Source organism: Myotis myotis, unplaced genomic scaffold (genome assembly GCF_014108235.1).
Source record: "Myotis myotis isolate mMyoMyo1 unplaced genomic scaffold, mMyoMyo1.p scaffold_m19_p_35, whole genome shotgun sequence".
Classification (NCBI taxonomy): domain Eukaryota; kingdom Metazoa; phylum Chordata; class Mammalia; order Chiroptera; family Vespertilionidae; genus Myotis; species Myotis myotis.
In genome coordinates this window covers 1,487,669-1,506,474 of record NW_023416341.1, presented here as the reverse complement: position 1 = coordinate 1,506,474, position 18,806 = coordinate 1,487,669, and the positions used below count along the sequence as shown (strand labels likewise).

General features: G+C 52.7%; 1 protein-coding gene across 4 annotated transcripts in view; it reads right to left on the bottom strand.

Annotated features, from left to right (window-relative positions):
- LOC118652894 (katanin interacting protein) overlaps nt 1-18,806 on the bottom strand; it is a 203,712-nt gene that overhangs the window by 129,318 nt on the left and 55,588 nt on the right. For all 4 annotated transcript variants that reach the window (XM_036303138.1, XM_036303136.1, XM_036303139.1 and 1 more), the window contains one exon: nt 5,619-5,695. In XM_036303138.1, coding sequence (XP_036159031.1) covers nt 5,619-5,680 — 62 coding nt within the window. In that variant the 5' untranslated portion in view covers nt 5,681-5,695. The remainder of the gene's footprint in view (nt 1-5,618; nt 5,696-18,806) is intronic.

The window sequence follows — 18,806 nt, the reverse complement described above, 5'->3', positions numbered from 1 at the left end:
CAGTCTGGATGGTCTCACGTAAGGCGCAGTGTCTGTGCATCCCTCTACTCTCCCTCCCGCCCGTCAGGATTCAGTCCCTGGGCTGCAGGTCCATGCTGAGTACCAGGGACAGTGAGGGGCTCTCTCCAGACCTCTTTCTGGAACAAGTGGCCCCAAGGAACTCCAGGCCTAGCAAGGAGGGAAGGCACAGGTGCGCTTCCTAACACAGCCCCCGGTACCCAACGCACAGCAGGCATCATTTTCATTTTATCCCGTACCGGTCATTCGTACAGAGAGCTTTTTTGTGCAGAAGAGGAAGTGGAGACGGTGTTATAAGGAAGTGACGGGGGACACGACACGCTTGATGGCTGGGGGGTCGGGCACAGGCAGGGACCCAGGTGAGAGGACTAGCCGAGCTCAAAGAGCAGGCAGTGTGCTGCTCATGAACCTGACTGGGCTAGGACGGAGCAACCCCCGTCTGAGCGCGGAGGTTGCTGTGTGACTGGACTAGCCCAAAGGTCACCTGAGGGTCAGGCATTCCAGGTCTCCCAGATGCCAGCTCAGGGAGAAGGCATGTTTAACATTAAAATGATGAAGAGGATGATGAAGAAGTCACACTTGGGTGGAGGGCTTACTAGGCACCGTCAAATACGTGTCTAGCTTCCTTCCTGGCCCTTGCATTTAAGTCCTCCCATTGGCCTGTTTCATAGGTGAATGTGCCAAGGTCAGAGAGCCAAGGAAGCAGCCAGGATTTAAATGACAGTCTGCAAGGCCCACGCCTGCCTCCCAGCGCCTTTCAGCTGTTTCTTGTCTCCTCACCAGGTTTCACGCCACAGGGCGCTGAGCAAGGAGGGTTCCCAGAGGAGCGTGGCTCTCAGCTGAGGGGTCTTGGAGGTGGTGGCGTTGGAGTCCAGCCTTGAAGCATAAAGCAGAGAGCAAAGGTGCCAAAGCCTGCCATTCCTTCCTGAACCTGGTGGCCCTGGGCTCCGGGGCTGGTTCTCCAGGACGTCACCGCCCCAATCCACGTGGGTGGAGGTGGCGCAGTGTTGAGGGCAAAGCTCCGCACCGGGGGCGCCGCCAGTGCCCCGGCCGCATGACCTGGGGCACGCCCACAGTTTCCTCTTCTGTAGAATGAGACCAAGAATGCCTACACCTGTCTGGTTGTCAGGGAATGAAATGGGAGGCCAGGCTGAAGCTCCAGCTCAGAGCCCAGCCCATGAGAGGTCCCCACTGGACGCTGGTTCTCCCGTTCCTTCTTTTTGCCTGAATCTTCTCTTCAGGCAGTGGGCTCACCTCCCACATGGGCAGGTTTTCCTCTAAGTTTCCCTCAAAGGAAAAAGCAAATAATGCCGCTGCTGGATTCCTGGCCCTGGCCACGCTCCACAATGAGAGGTGCGTGTTGCAGCCCCCTTGGCTGTGAGCTTCAGTCCCTCCGCACGTCTCTGCCCTCTGATCCCTCTGCTTGCTCTCTCCTGAGTCCCGTTGGGCATGGTTACATCTCTTAGGAAGGCGAGTGACCATACACTCAGTGTCCTCTGGAGGGTTTGTGCAGCGTGAACGGTCACTCCTAGAGCACATGATTCCCGCATACTGTGGATGGCCTGGTCCTCTCCTGGAGCACACGGTCACTGGGTGCTCCTTCCGGCATACTGTAGGTGGCCTGGTCCTCTCCTGGAGCACACGGTCACTGGGTGCTCCTTCCGGCATACTGTAGGTGGCCTGGTCCTCTCCTGGAGCACACGGTCACTGGGTGCTCCTTCCCGCATACTGTGGGTGGCCTGGTGCTCTCCTGGAGCACACAGTCACTGGGTGCTCCTTCCGGCATACTGTAGGTGGCCTGGTCCTCTCCTGGAGCACACGGTCACTGGGTGCTCCTTCCGGCATACTGTAGGTGGCCTGGTCCTCTCCTGGAGCACACAGTCACTGGGTGCTCCTTCCGGCATACTGTAGGTGGCCTGGTCCTCTCCTGGAGCACATGGTCACTGGGTGCTCCTTCCCGCATACTGTGGGTGGCCTGGTGCTCCTTCCCGCATACTGTGGGTGGCCTGGTGCTCTCCTGGAGCACATGGTCACTGGGTGCTCCTTCCCGCATACTGTGGGTGGCCTGGTCCTCTCCTGGAGCACATGGTCACTGGGTGCTCCTTCCCGCATACTGTGGGTGGCCTGGTGCTCCCAGCTGAGGCCTGCGGAGTTCCTCCAGAGCAAGGGCTGTGTGGTAGACACCTGTTCTTCCTGCCTGCCTGCCCGGCACCTCTCCCCCACCTTCCCACCATAGCCCCTACTTCCCACCCCCTACTTCCTGGAAGTAGTTCCTAGTTAAGCCACTCCTTACTCCATGGTGTGGGTGAGCTCGCTCCAACCCAGCTTAATGGGTGTCCAAGGAGTGGCCAGTCAGACCATGCCACCTCACCAGGCAAAGAGGGTGATGAGCTCAGGAATGAACCTGGGGCCCCAGCCTGACCAATGGGAGCCCTTACCAGCACTTTTGTGGAACTATTAGGAAGGAGGTACTCTCCCTTCCTCGAGGTAGGATACAAATGTGGGTTTTCCAGTGGCGGCCTTGGCCTCCGTGAGGGGCGTACCTGTCTGAGATGTCTCCAACATGGGAAAACAGAACTAAGAGATGAACAATGACTGATCTCAGTGACATAATTTTTTAAAAATTGATTTGAGAGAGAGAGAAAGGGAGAGGGAGAGAGAAGAAAGGGGGGGGGGGAGTGAAACATTGATATAAGAGAGAAACATTGATCGGTTGCTTCCCACCCTGACTGGGGATCGAACCCACAACCTTGGCATGTGCCCTGATCAGGAATCAAACTGGTGACTTTACGGTGCATGGGATGACATTCAACCAACTGAGTCACACTGACCAGGGCTCAGTGACCTAATCTGAGCACCAGGATCCAACCATGCCGGAAGCCAGAGTATCATCCTGGGTTTTTTTATTTCATGAGCCAGTAAGTGTCTTTGTTGCTTAAAGTCCATTAACCTTGGGTTTCTGCACCGTCCAGTAAGGAGCACGAACAGTGTGTCTTCCTCAGCACACGGTTCTTCATGCTCGTGGTAAAGCGAGCCACTGAGAAGGCGCAGTGAACAGAGCGAGTAAAGAACAATGTTCCGGGCAGGTCTCTCCTGAGCTCTCACACCAATGATACTGCACCCCCCGCCCCCCTCTCAGGTCACAGGGCAGCCCACACAGCAGCCTGGGTTTTCACCTCCCTCTAGGCACAGTGTAAAGCTCAGAGGCTGGTTTCCTACCCAGTCAGATAACCAGATTTCTAACTTCGTAATAAGCTTAGAGCCCCTGGCTACCCTGGCAGGTTTCTCTCCTTTTGATTACAGTGGGGCCTTGACTTACGAGTGTCCCGACTAACGAGTTTTGTGAGATACAAGCCGTCGCTCGGCCGATTTTTTGCTTTGAGTTGCGAGCTAAAATTCGGGTTACGAGCCAGCTTCAGATACCCCACCGCTAGTTGGTGCAGCGAACGTCACAGTGAACGCCACAACATCAGCCCAGCATCACGTGTCTCACTCGTTCACTTTTTGATTTGACATACGAGTAATTTGAGTTACGAGCTCTGTCACGGAACAAATTAAACTCGTAAGTCAAGGCCCCACTGTATTTATGACAATGTCAAACAAAACATCATTAAGAAAGTACAGCCCAGCTGCACCACTTCCTGGTTGTATGGCCTCAGGCTAATTGCACACTGCTCTGGTCTCCACTTCCTTGTCTGTAAAATGGGTGCAACAACTGTATCTGCTTCATCAGGTGGGTAGTGTGCAGACAAAATGATGACGATGGGGGCGAGGTGACAGGGCGAGGTGCCTGGCACGCACTGGCCCTCCAGAAAAGGTGCCTTTAAAGCAACATTGATGACGGCTCAGGTGCATTCCCCATTTTTCTTTTTAGGTGTTTCTCTTAGTTCTGCCTTCTAATTTCCTGTCATCAAGCCAGCTCCCTCTTGGTGACAACACAGCTCCCAAATTTTATGGAAACTCAGTTTTAATATTTTTTAATTGCCTTTGTGCTGCAACCTGGTCACTGGATATTCTCCTACACGCTTATATCGGCTGGTACCTCTTTGAGCATATACTTATTGATCCCCGATTAACAAGAAGCAATCTGCTCATATGACACTCTCCTCCAAGAGAAGGCGCATGTATTTAATTAAACAATCACCCAGGTGTCAGGAGCACCACCCAGCCTGCCAGAAACTGAGTGAAACAATCTGCTCCGTGGCATTCATGAAGGTAGAAGGCCCACACGGGACTCCTGGGCACAGCCTTCCACTGCTCCAGCTGGAGGTCACCTGCGGGGAGAGGGGGGACCGAGCACAGAGCAGCTGGGAGAGGACAGTGCCTTCCAGCAGGAGGCATTTCTGGCTGTTCCCATAGTTTTCTATTCAGAGGTTCCCACTGGAGGAGGTAGGGCCTCACCAGGGAGCACCTGGATAGGTGGGCGGGTGCTGTTGTCATAGATACAGGAGGTCTTAGTAGAATTTAGTAAAGGGGCCAGTGGGCAGGAACACTACACTCCTACAACACATGGGACTCTCTTTCACATAGAAACCTGTCCCCTGAGACATGCCACCAGGGCCCCAGGTGACAAGCACCAGGAGTCCAGCCAGTCAGAGAAGGACTGAACCCACGTTCAGAATGACAAGCCCTACACATCTGGCCTGCAAGACCCAAGCTTATTCCCATAACACAAAGGCCCAGATTAGCACCCAGTCCTTCCCCTCCTGTAGGTCTGTTTTAGGGGCCTGCACCACTCTTCCATTTGTTTTGCACTTTCACTTGAATCCATTACTAACATTTAAAACACAGGAGGTTTCACACCACAAACGCAGATTTCCGGCTTCTCTGGCAACCGTGGAGGCCATGGACCCTACCCCGTGTTCCCAAACAACTGGCCTGAGCTGAGCACTCTCCCCACGGAGCTGGCTTCGCTCACTGCCTGGCCCCTGCTAGCATCTGAGTTTGCAAATCCAGCTTCCTGCAAGGCCCCAGGCCTGAAGACAGACGGCGGGGAACTGAAGGTGAACTTCCAGAGGCGGCACACGTTCGCAGCACTGAGGACACGACGCCTCTTTTGAACCAGACCCCAGCGCTTTGACCGCGGTCACTAAACACTGCGTCCACCGACTGCCGGCTTTTTCAAGAACCAGCACCCCAGAGCCCAAATTCATACTGACTTAACGTTAAGTGACATGGGGACCAACTTCAAACACAAATGCACAGTGACTCCACCTTTACATAACAAGGCATGATTACAGGCTCAGATTTCCCAGGCCCCGCGCAGCCTGAAAGATCACAGCCTGGGCTCTTGCGGTGACTAATGCACAGGCCCTGCCAAATCCCAGCTTTTCATTACAAACCCACCTTCTCCCAGAACAGAAACAGGGAGGCAAGAGACGGCACTTACACGCCGAACAGTTTGCTACAGCTCAATCAAAAGTGCAATTAAGTCAGTGAATGGAGAAATAGGAGCTGGCATTGCAGAGAATACTCCCAGCCTCCGAGTGGGGTGACTGCATCCCACTCATGTGAACCAGCGCCTGCGTGCTGTTGATAAATCTAAATAGGGTTCTTATTTGGCTAATATTAAGGGCTGCCGGCGAGCGGCTTTGTCTTACCGGTTCCTCTGCTGAAGCAATATTAAATACTCATCATGTTTCTCATCAAAGTCTGTCACCATGTCCTTAGTGTAACCCTGAAATGAAGAAACAGAGCAGTGTGATATGGGAAAGCAGGGAAGCATTCGCTGAGGCCGGCGAAGTGCACAGGAGGTGGAGAGGCAGAGGGTGACCTTGACGCAGGCGTGGCTCCCCAGGCGCGTCACTCAGGAGCCCCAGAGCCCCAGAGATTGTCCGATGTCCCAATGGGTTGTGAACACACACAACTAATGATCTACGAAAAGGAGAAGCCGATTCCCCAGCACCACCGTTCATTCCTCCCATGCCCTACAAAATCAAGGTCGTGGACAAGATTTGAGCTTCACTCTTTTCTCTCACTTGTTAACTTTTCTCAAAGTTATAACCAGATGCAACCCAAATCAGTTGACTAAGAAGGGGGTCTCGTTTTTCTCTTGCCACCACAAGAGAAATGCATGCAACAGCTCAGTTATTACAAATACCTGTGACCCAGAGAGTGAAGGTCCCTTAGGAGCAGACATGTGGGGATCTGTACCTGTCCTTTTGACAACTGAGCTCTGGATTCCCTTTGGGGAACCATTCAGCCCCTCCTTTCAGTCCACTGGCTGCCTTGGATGGCCTTGAAAGTTCTTTTGTTCTCCTCTAGGATCACATGACCTGGGCCTTGGCCTAGCCAGTCAACATAGTGCTTCCCACAGCCACAATGATTCACTGGTTTAAGGTTGAGACATGGCCAAGCTGGGCCCTTGAAAGACAGCCCTGGGCTTTGCTGACACTCTCAGGGAAAAGCTGCTCTCTTCCCACTGCAGTGCTAAACTGATGAGATGCAGGTCTGAACTACCTGTGAATGAAGTCAATAAGGACAGCAGGTCTGAGAGATAGAGATTTCTAATGACATCATTTGAGCTCCTGGATCCACCCACGCCTGAAGAATTTAGTTATTGCTTTGCAAGTTTCAGCTGAGTTTCTGCCATTTGCAGCCCAAAGAATTATGTCAAAAATCATAATCTGACCATATAATTTCATAGGTATAATTAACAATACTACACGTTTAAAGTGACATATAAGTATACTAGTAAAATTTCCCATTATAATCCTATATAATAAAAGCCTAATATGCAAATTGTCCCCTCAGGCGGTCATTTGACTGGGAGACAGGGAGTTCAATCAGTTGCTATGACATGCACTGACCACCAGGGGGTGGTGCGGAACATGGTGGGCGTCAGCAACGTGGCACTGGCAGTGGGTGGCAATGGAGGCACTGCCGGCCCGATGGGCCCCAATAAGAGTGGGACTGTGGTGGGATGGTGGAGCAGGTGAGCGGGCAGCGCCAGGCCAAGGTGGGTGCTAGTCCCCAGGCTGGGATGGGGATCTGGGGATGAGTGGCGGTGACCAACCTCCCAGGATCCCCCGGGTGGGGGGCTGCAATCTCTCGCCGGCTACCTGGGGGCAGGGGTGACAGGTACAGAGGTGCGCTGAGAATGCGGGGTGTCTGCAGAGCTCGCTCTCACTCCCTCTGCTACCCTCCCCTGGGATGCCAGGGCTTGCACAGAGGAAGCCCCCACACTCAGGTGCCGGGTGCCTGCAAGGAGCCGGCCCTGCATCCACGCAGCCTCTTCTGGGTGAGCCAGGCCACAGCCGCTGGGACCACAGGGGCTGGTTGGGCTCCCTGGGTTCGCGCAGAAGCCGGTCTGCAAGGCCGACCGCAGAAGCAGGCTGCCACCTAGCTTCTCTGCAGCGCTGCTGGGCAGCCCAGAGGTCCCGCTGCACCCCGGCCTGCTGCGTTCAGGTGCACTCTCTGCATCTCCGCATGGGGACTCGGCACCATGACTCAGGTGGAGGGGAGTCCATGGGGGCCCAGGGGCCCAGGTGCTGCCCAGCGTCCAGAGATCAGCTGGGACCTGTCCTTCCACACCAGATGCTCACGCTTTGATCACTGGCCAAGCCTAGGAACTGCACCCATGCATGAATTTCATGCACCGGGCCTCTAGTTTAATATATATTCTTCTAGATGTTTTTCTTTGTTTATGATATACATATATACATATTTATAAATACACACACAAACCCATCCTTTTAAACAAAAATAGGATCACACCATAAACAATTCTTTGCAATTTTCTGCGTTCCTTAAATAACTTTTTGCCAAGGAATGGATTAAAAAGACAGTATCAACTTGGTTCTAGTCACAAATTATAGGGATTAAGTTTTAAATGGCAAGGAAGATATCTGTAATAAAAATGCAATTGTGTGAAAATCCAAATGATTAACATGGGAAGAAAAAAAAATCTCTGCTGTTCTCTTCTTAACTTGTCAAAATGTGGCTTTAACCCCATTATTCCACCAGAACCCTACCCAAGGATGTCTGAAACCTCAGCCAAATGTAACAGTTCTCTCCTTCCTCATCCCATTCAGCTGCTCTGTGCCCTGGGGAACTGCTGACCACTCCTGGCCGAGCTCTCCTCTAGCTTCTGCAGTTCCGAATGCGCCTCCTTCCCTCCCAGCCTTCTGCCTGGGCCTTGCTGGCTACCCTTCCTCCGTTGGCCTCAGATGTGGATGGTCATTGTCCATCTCACCTTTCTGGGCCTCTCTTCCTGTCTTTACTTCTCTTTCTGATCCCAAGAAATGGGCTGTGGAACCCAGAGAGTCACTCCTAGTCCAGGGCTGAGGCTTAAGGACACTGGGTTGGGAGGAGGCTCAGTTCCTTCCAGAATAACAACATGTGTGTGATGGGGACAGTTTATGCAGCATTTCCATATACATGGTTCTCCTTTGATCTGCACAGCAGCCCTTGAAGTAGTTATTATTACCCCACTTAAGATACAAGGAAATCCCTTCAGGCATCTTCCAGGAACTGGGATCCTCCTCCAAGGCAATTTACATAACCATTTTGAAATATTTAAATGACCGCTGATATATTACAGTATGGGATGAAACAGTCTATGACATTTTTAGATGAAATACGAGACTTCAAAGAGATCTCAGCTTGTGGTGGGCTATCCTGGGCCTTCACCTCATACCCTCCAGAAGGAAGACGTCATCAGAGACTTGAAGAGCACAGGCATAAATCCAGCCAAACTTTTACCAGCCTGCACCTCTCAAATGCTAATGTGCGCACCGATCACCTGGGGAAGGTGCTGAAATGCAGGCTCTGATTCAGTGTGTGTGTTGTGGGGGGAGGGAGGGGGGGCGCGGGAGGCTTTTCTAACAGGCTCCCAGTTTGAGTAACAAGGCCCTAGATTAGTCCTTCTTATTCCCCACTATTCACAATACTCCCACCCTAATAGGATGTCTTTGGACTTGAGCTGGGAAGAACTGCCAGCTTTGGAGTCCAGCCTGGCTCCAAGCTGCAACAGTGCCATTAGTTTCCTCATCTGTGACATGGAAGTGATGACAGTACCTGCCTGGGTGGGTTTTCCTTCCCCTTCTAGGGAGAATGTGGACTGCACGCAGTCACAGTGGACAGGGCTAACTTAGCACAGTACCTGGCACCTAGAGAGCTCTCAATGAACATTGGTTACATTCACATTTACAGAGTCCATTATTTAAAAAGCACTACCCTAGCCCCTCCTCACCCCCACCCACGCTCAGTCCTTCCCTAATGCCTTAATCACTCTGCTCCTTTTTCCAGAAATCCACTCCAACCGTCTCCAGTCTCCACCCAAAACCTCTCCAAGGCCCAGCTAAATTCTGGAAGTCTCCATGAAGCCTTCCCCTGACATTCTCAACTCCATTCTCTTCAGCTCATTCTGAACCCCTGCAATCCTATATAATAAAAGCCTAATATGCAAATTGTCCCCTTGGGTGGTCTTTCAACCGGGAGTTCGACCACTCGCTATGACATGCGCTGACCACCAAGGGATGGTGCAGAACATGGCGGCATCAGTGACGCGGCGCTGGCAGTGGGCAGCAGTGAAGGCGCTGCCGGCCCCAATGGGCCCAGACAACAGCGGAACCATGGTGGGATAGTGGAGCAGGTGAGCAGGTGGCACCAGGCCAAGATGGGTGCAAGCAGGGACCCAATTGTCCTGCCAATGGCCCTGCAGACAGCGACCAGCAGCAGCAGCGGGGGACAAGGCCACCATCTGGCTCCCAGGTGCTGAGGGAGCCAGGCAGGGGGCCCAGCCCCGACTGATAGCCCCGCAGGCAGGATGGTGGAGCAGGTGAGGGGGTGGCACCAGGCCAAGGCAGGGTGCCAGGCAGGGCTGCGAGGTGGGGCACAAGCTGAGGCCTGATCTCCGCAGGCCACCCTGAGGAACCCCAACCATGCACGAATTCATGCACTGGGCCTCTAGTTAATAATAATCATATACAATGTGGAATTGATACCATTGTAATAACGTGGTTATCAATTAATAACTAGAAAGGAACAAAGAGAAGCTGCAATTTAGACACATGCCCAGTAACTTCTGGGTGATGTGGGAAGGTGCTTATCTGTCAGTCATACCTGGGAACAGGTTATTGGCTGGAGTAGGCGTGTAGGCATGGCCACTGAAAGCCCAGGAAGATTTGATATTTAAACTCCTGAACAAAGGGGGTTTTCTCTCTTGGTGCTTTTGGGGCACCTGGCCCTCTCGTGCTCCCGGCCCTCTTGTTGCAGGGAGCACGCTCCCCTGCATTCGCCCACATGGCACACAGCCATGTGGACGCCACACACAATGGACTAATGGACGTTAGCCTGATGCTACATGGGACCCAGCTCCACCATGGACCGGAAACTCTGGACACTGGCTTTGCTTCTGGCTTTGCTGAAGCGCCAGCTGCATATTCTCCAGGACTGGTTTAAGGGCCATGGGACTTTGGAAACCAAGGGGTATAATTTCACACAAATAAACCTTCCTACCACATCGCATTCTCCCATGTGAGTCTTAGAAAATTCTCTTTCTCAAGACATTGCCAGAACCCAACCCCCAGCTCCCAGCTCCCAGCGGGGACACACCCCACTTCCCACTAGCAACAGAGGAATCCCACCCGTGCAATCCTCCGGTCACAGAATAGTGTGGCTAAGTGCTAAGTTGGTACCACTTAACTGTATATATTGCTCACTAATTATCTGGGGATTTGGAGACTTGGGCATCATCCCTGATCTCTGCTTCTCACCTTCTCTGAGCCTCAGTTTCCTCATGTGTAAAAAGAGGGTACTAATAAGGGCAACCACTCAGGGCGGCTCTAAGGGTTAGGAGAGTGGAAGTAATTTAGGGCCCTTCTTTCTGGTTCTCCCTTATAATCCCAGCCGGAGTGTAAATCCCTGTGGGTGAGAAGGGGCCACATACTAACCCTGACAAGCTCAGGGGAGGCCTGCATGGCAGCCTCACAAGCTCAGAGACCTGAAGTGACCACATAGGATGGTCTGAAGTGAAAACTTTTTAACTAAAAGCAGTTCTTGGTGGGTAGTCATGTTGTAGGGCAGTATTTTTCCCTAGCAAAGCCCATCTGTTTGCATCTAGGATAATATATCTGATAAGCATGCCTTTGCAATAACAAAATAATTTCCTCTTTCCAGACCCCTCAAAACACAGCCATGACACCAAGGGGAGACCACAAACTCCCCTCACTGTTACCGTTATCGTGTCAATTGCTGACTGTTAACTATCCTGTACCCACCTATGTAAAAGATCATTTTACTTTTTATCCAATCCCAGAGGTCCTCCCCTCCTTGCTTTCTCCCACCTCCCTAATCTATCACCAATGAATTTCATGTAACCCACTTACACCTCTTTTGATTGTAATGTATAAGATAAGGTGCGAAACTGCCATTTTCCAGAGCATTTTCTCAATCCGTTGAGGTTTTGCTTCCCAGCAATTGTCATCAGTTTGGCTCAAATAAACTCATATTCTAACAGGTTTGGGTGTTCCTCACGTTGACACCCTGGAGGGTGGGACTGTGGGAAAGCAGGGGGGACATGCCTGGGGAGCCGGTCCTGGCTCACCACACCCAGGTCAGTGACGACAATGCTGAGGCTGACTCAGCACCAACTGGGCCAACCCTCACCCCACTCTGGTCAGACACCACCACTGCCCCTCCAGCAGGCACTCTTCCCTTCACTGAGACTGCATTTCCCTGGCTACAAAGTGGAGGCATTAACACTTAAAGCAGCCCAGAAAGGCGGGAGAACCTTGTAAAGGGCCAGATTTATCACCACGGTCCCGCAGCAAGCATTTATCAAGTGCTTACTGTGGGGCTGTTACATATGCAATGAGGATTTAACAAAAGCTCGGACCCAGTGTATATTCAGATGCCAATTTGCCAGGAGATTGTACTCAACCACCAGTCAGGAGCTGCTCTGCAGGACTCTGGCCCCTTCCTGTCCTGAGAGGTAAGAGTGGCACCCCCTGCTGTTGTGCACACAGTCAAGCACACACACTGGTCAGCGTCCCCAACATTGGGGATGGCCTGCTGGGAGTTCTGGAAACACCCACTCGATTGACTGCACAAGGGTATTTTTCTGAAAGTCCATAACTTTTATCAGATTACCAAAGGCATCTGATACCAAAAACAGGAGACAAATGATTATAATAAAATGTATAAAATGTGATGCCAAAGATCCGAATGAGGGAACTGGGAAGGCCCCCTTGAGGGCAGGGCCAGCCCCCCCGCCCCCACCACCATCCTTGGGAGTCATCTTCGAAGCCTGGCTCACTCTCCCACTCCACATTCAATCCATCACCTTCCCGTGAAAATTACCATATATCCCACATCTGACCACCTCTCACCACCTGCCCCTACCACCCAGGCCAGGTCCCCTCTCCCACCCGCCACTCCTGCGATCACCCCTGCAGTCTGCTCTCCCTGCTACAGCCAGGGGGTCCCTGTCATGCTCTTCTACATGGATCCTCGCAGCCACCATGCCCTGCACTCTGGGCCTCCACTCACAGCTCTGAGCCACCTCCCACCACCCCACTCCAGCACCCTCAACACCCAGCACCCTCAACACCCAGCACCCTCAACACCCAGCACCCTCTACACCCAGCACCCTCTACACCCAGCACCCTCTACACCCAGCACCCTCTACACCAGCCCTCAACACCAGCACCCTCTACACCAGCACCCTCTACACCCAGCACCCTCTAACCCAGCACCCTCAACACCCAGCACCCTCAACACCCAGCACCCTCTACACCCAGCACCCTCAACACCCATCACCCTCAACACCCAGCACCCTCTACACCCAGCACCCTCTACACCCAGCACCCTCAACACCCAGCACCCTCTACACCCAGCACCCTCTACACCCAGCACCCTCAACACCCAGCACCCTCTACACCCAGCACCCTCAACACCCAGCACCCTCTACACCCAGCACCCTTACACCCAGCACCCTCAACACCCAGCACCCTCAACACCCAGCACCCTCTACACCCAGCACCCTCTACACCCAGCACCCTCTACACCCAGCACCCTCAACACCCAGCACCCTCTACACCCAGCACCCTCTACACCCAGCACGGCCCCACGTCAGGGCCCTGAGTCACCAATCCGTCTGCCTGGAGTGCTCTCCTTCCAGGGAAACAGCCAGATTCCTCACCTCCTTCAAGTCTTGCCTCATCTCACCCGAGGTGCGCACACACACACACACACACACTCCCAATCCCCACTGACTTAACACCTGCTTTCCCTTATTCATATGCCTTCCATTACTCGGGCTGTCCCCTGCGCTAGAATGAAAACCTGTGAAGGCAGGAACTGTTGGTATTTGACCACTTATGTATCCCAAGCCCCTGGGCAGTGGGCACTCACTAAAAACTGGCTGAGTGAAATAAATAAATAAGACATTTGAACTAAGATTTTAAAGTTGAAATGTTTTCTGGGCAACAAGAAAGGGGACAGGCATTCCAGGCAGAAGGAGCAATACAGCAGAGGTCTGTGGGCCTGAAAAAGCTTGTACCAAAAGTTCATGGCCAAAAGTTGGGTTTGACTAGAGTGATGGGTGCCAGGAGGTGCCAGTTAAGCAGGCAAAGGGTCTAGGAGTTCGCATATGACACAGAGGCCAAGCCTTTCTGCCACAATTGTTATTCTTCTCATCTGTATCCATCCCGATGCTGGCCCCAGAGACGGGGCGGAATTCTATCAAAGGCTGTATCATTCATTCTCTCTGGGGGGAAAAGAAATGGAATCGGAAAGAAACAGCAAGAATCAGTTATGTCTAAAGGAGCCTGGCAGAGTCTATATTTCAGAAATCACGTATTCCTGTGAGGCCAGAACATTGGAATTCTCCTAAACAGGCTGATTTAGTGAGTGCAGAGCCCGAGCTGCATAAAGGAGCAGCGGAGGGTGGCCTCGGTTTCCAGGGCTGGCGAATGTCTCAGTGTCTCGGGACCTAACCTTGCCGGTGTCAGCCCCGCAGAGAGCAATGCCTTCAAGTGCTTTAATGAGGAGGCTGGGGACAACTGTCCCGGGGTCCCTCCACACCGGAGGCACTGTGCCTCCCCCTCCCAAAGGGTCACATCGTAACTGAGGGACAACTTATGAGCAATAAATGAATGCGCCATTATCGGGGCCCCGCTTCAAGCCGCCTTCACTGCCATTTATTATACTCTCTGTGGGTCTTATTGTGAGTGCCGCAAAACAGGCTATGCTCCAGGATCGCTGGCTCCACTGTGGAGAGGAGGAAACTGAAGCTTTGAAGCGGGAGCAAATTGCATGCAGGCCACAAAGCATCTACGTGGACAGTGGACATCTGTTGTGTTTGTCAGCATCTATTCACTTTCTTCTGGTTACACCACCTCAATTTTCCTTCGGGAAACCACCTCCCCTCCACTCTCAATCCCTGTGGTGAGGGTGGAAGTAATACTGCCTGCACGTGACCTAACCCTGGCCAACCCGGGTATTCCGTCTCCCTGGCCATGTGACAGGATCAGGGCTAGGCATGCGCCCCAAGCTAGGCCAACAGACTCAACTCAGGGGCTGGTTGAACCTGCTGGACAGTCGCTCTCCCTCTCCCCTTGGGATATGAGCTGGCATGAGCTGAGAGCTACTAGGGGCCCAGCCACTAGAGCCCAGGGCCTCCACAAAGGAAGTCATTTTTATCAACGGATTAGGTTCACCATTACGAACATCCTTATATGTCCCAGGGAGAGATAAGTCCCAGAGGGACAGACACCAACACAGGCAGCGGAACTGAGGACAGAGACAGACAGACCAGAGAGCAACCACATCCTCTTAACTGCACCCGTGTTTAGCTGCCTCAAGCCAGCACTGTCTTGGCCTTTTTGTCGTTGTTAATCCTCACCTGAGGATATTTTTTCCATTGATTTTTAGAGAGAGTAGAAGGGAAGAGGGGAGACATCGATGTGAGAAAGACACATCAATTGGTTGCTTTTCACATGCCCACTGACCTGGGCTGGGAAATGAGCCTACACCCAGATTCATGCCCTTAACCAGGAACAGAACCCGAGACCCTTTGGTGCATGGGCTGATGCTCTGAGCCACACCAGCCAGGGCTATCTTGGCCTTTTTATTTTGTTTTATTTTTTTTAAGTATATTTTTATTGATTTCAGAGAGGAAAGGAGAGGGAGAGAGAGATAGAAACATCAATGATAAGAGAAAATCACTGATTGGCTGCCTCCTGCACACCCCCTACTGGGGACCGAACCTGCAACCTGGGCATGTGCCCTTGGCTGGACTCAAACCTGGGACCCTTTAGTCCACAGGCTGACACTCTATCCACTGAGCCAAACCGGCTAGGGCTACCTTGGCCTTTTTAGTCACAAGAGCTAATACATTTGTTTTTTTTTACTCAAGCCAGTAAAAACTGAGAACTATGACATGCGCTGACCACCAAGGGATGGTGCATGCGCGCGTTTGTGTGTGTGTGTGTGTGTGTGTGTGTGTGTGTGTGTGTGTGTTTTACACCTGAGTGAGTTCTCTGTGGTACAGTGGTAGAGCTAATACTCAGGGCTCTGAATCCAAAGTCAGTGCCATGTCCGAGGGCTCAGAGAAGCACTTAGTAGAGAGCTAAAATGTTACCTTAATGAATGTTCTCAGTGATGGCCCTAGACCCACAATTACAGACGATCCAAATGTATCTTAACAGTAAAAAACTCCTATTCTTCAAAACTCTCCCTCAGGGTCAACTCCTCTGTCTTCCCAGTGCTTCTGTCCCCGTGCTGTGTAATAGTCTTTAATGCATAATGCAAGTTGAATGAAAAAGTATAGTTCTGAGTTGGCCTTTTACTGCTTTCGCTGACAAATCAGATGTACTCTCATCCCCAAAACAGGGAGGATAAATACTCTGCAGTCAGTGTGCCTACATAGCAAACAGCCAAGCAATCAAGACCTAAAGAACAGCTGATACTACCCCCTAGAGGTGGAACGAAACACAAAACACTGCAGCAAAGATCCCAGTTTCTCAAGCCCAGGGTCGCCGTGGTAACAGTCACATGCCCTGCACACACCAGACAGAACACCAAGGAAGTTGGTTTCTTCTCAAGTACCTAGACTCACATTATTACTACGCTACCCTGACAGGTACCCATACGTGCCTGAGACTCTATACTTAGTGTCAGAGTTTGTAGAATCTCTATGCAGACCCAGATTCTAGGATTTCCGCCTGGACTCCACGGTGCACGCTATATACTTAGAAAATGTTTTTCTCACACAGCTATCTAAAATATCATTTTCAACACATATCTGTCAGAAAATAATTAACATGTCTTTTGAGTCTCAGAAAAGTTTTCTTGTGCAATGTGTATTATAAACTATCTTTTAGGCAGGCAAATATAGATTTTCTCTTTTTAAAATCTTAAATGAGTTTAAGTCAAAAAGAGACTATATATTAATGCCATAAATGGAAAATCACGACCACGTGCCACAAACAGAAGGCAGACATAAATTCCGACCCAGTACAATGGCACATGCTTCGTGCCACCCACACTGGGAAACTCGCGGCCAGAGCTTCACGTCCCCGCAGCCCTGCCAGGTGGGCAGCGCTGACTTTATTTTGCAAATTCATCCGTGTTCACTCAGTATTCATTGGACTCCTATTCTGGAGGACGCAGTGAGTACATCACAGTCTCTGCTGCCATAGCCTCACATTCTAGTGAAAGGAGACAGGCGATAAAAAGAAGTACATTGGTTGTATGTCAGACGGTGCTATGTGCCACGGAGACGAGAAGAGGGAGTGAGGGCAGGAGGGAGGCGCTGTTAGCAGGGGGTCAGAAAGGCCAGAAAATGACACTGAAGGAAGTGAAGGAAGAGAACCCAGTGGGAATCCGGCAAAGGTGGCAGGAACAGCAAGTGCAAAGGCCGTGAGGCTGGAGCAGAGAGAGCGAGGCGGGGAATGGAGGCAATGGGGTGGGACACGAGGTGGAGACTCTAAGGAGGCCAGGAAGCCCGTGCAGGGGTTTGAGGGGACCTGACATCATCTCCGCTGGGTTCTAAGTGAGTCAAGGTGGGCTGAGGCTGACCCCATGCTCCGGCTCTCCTCCCTGAGAGCGGGGGATGGTCCTCAGGCCTGCGAGGAACCTGGAAGCACACGTGAAGCATGACTAGCCTCACTGTAAGGAGAAGGCATGCCGGCTCCCGCTCTCCCGGGCTGGCGCTGAACTGATTTAGGGCTGCAGTTACCTGTCAGAGCCTCTCAGTCCTGCAGGACCGGCCGCTTGGCCTGATGGGAGGAGAGGCAGCCTTGGTGGCATTCACCTCCTCCACCTCCACCTCCCCCCTCCCATTGCAGTGAACTTTTCCCTCTAAGGACAAGCTGGTGGCCTGAACAGACACTCCCCTCACCACAGGGGCAAACAGGGCCCTTCCTGTTTATTCCACAAATATTTCCTCAGCTTCTCCTATGGACTGGACACTGAGCTAAGGGACAGACTAAGACGAATGCAACCTGACTCCACCACCCTCTCTGACCTCATTTACACACACACACACACACACACACACACACACACACACACCGAACCCCTGGCCCCAGTAGCCCTCTGGCTGCTTCTCAGAGAAGCCATGTGCCTTCCTCCTCTTGCTGTCTCCCCACCTCTGGGCAGGTGTGGCCCTTCCTGGGGCCTCTCCTGACTGCCCCAGGCCTCGTGGCCTCCTCACTCTCTGAAAGGATCTCTGTTTGTTGGTGGTTCCCCACCGGGATGCCAGACCCATGGGGCAGGGCTGTGCTAACTCCCGCTGCTGTATCTCCCAGGCCCAGGCAGTGCCTGCCACACATCCGGAGCTTACAAGTATCTGTGGAAAGGAAGGAACGAGGAGGAAAGAGGAAAGGAAGGCAGGAAAACAAGATCCCTGTTCTCAAGGAACTCAGTGAGGAGGCCACTGAAGACAGTGATTCCGATGCCATGGGGGAGGTGTCACAAGAGGAAGTACCTGTGCTGGGTGGGGACACAGGGCACAGGCGCCTGCCATCAGCTGAGGATCGTCCCCTCTCACCCCGCCCTCACTGTCCATGCAGTCCTTTCCTCTCTCCCTCCTCGCCCACCTGCCCTCCTTGCCTTCCTACCTCCTTTCAGGTTTACTGCGTGCCTCCTACCAAACAAGTTAATCTAGGGGCAGAGAGGGGAGTGTGCTCCAAGCGAAATGGATGCACATGAGTGTGAGCAGAGTAGGGGAGACAAAGGGGCTGGCGCCAGGGGCAAGGGGGGCAAGGGATGACACGGGGCTGGGCCAGCCCCAAGCCGCGTGGGCTGCAGCAGGGCGCTGTCCCGTAACGCCAGACCATGGGAAGCCAGTCTGGGTTCCTGGGATAGAGGGTAGATGTTGGGATAGAGTGGAGGTGGCCCAGAGCGGGTGCTGGGGAGCAGGTAGGAGGCGGCTGCGGGTGTTCAGACAAGAGGTGCCGGAACCTGGAGGAGGCAGGGAGGATATTTTTAAGGTGAAGGCACAGGACTTGCTAATGGCTGGAAAAAGGAGGCAAGGGAGGGGAGGTACAGGGGGTGAACCCAGAGTTTCCGGCCTGTGTAACTGGCAATCGGTGATGTCATTCTCAGAGAGGCGAAGGCTGGGGAGAAGCAGGGCTGAGTGTTTGGGGCACTTGTGTTGAGACTTGGAGGCACATCCTAGAGGAGCAGCTCAGGGGCTGGCACTGGATGTACAGGTTTGCGGTTCAAGGCTTCATGACACTGGTAAGATGCCCCCTCTTCCCTGCTTGCCCCCACCCGACTGCGTGGCGCCCTCCCTCAGCTGTGTCCAGAAGCATCCGCACAGACCGCTCTCTGGGGGG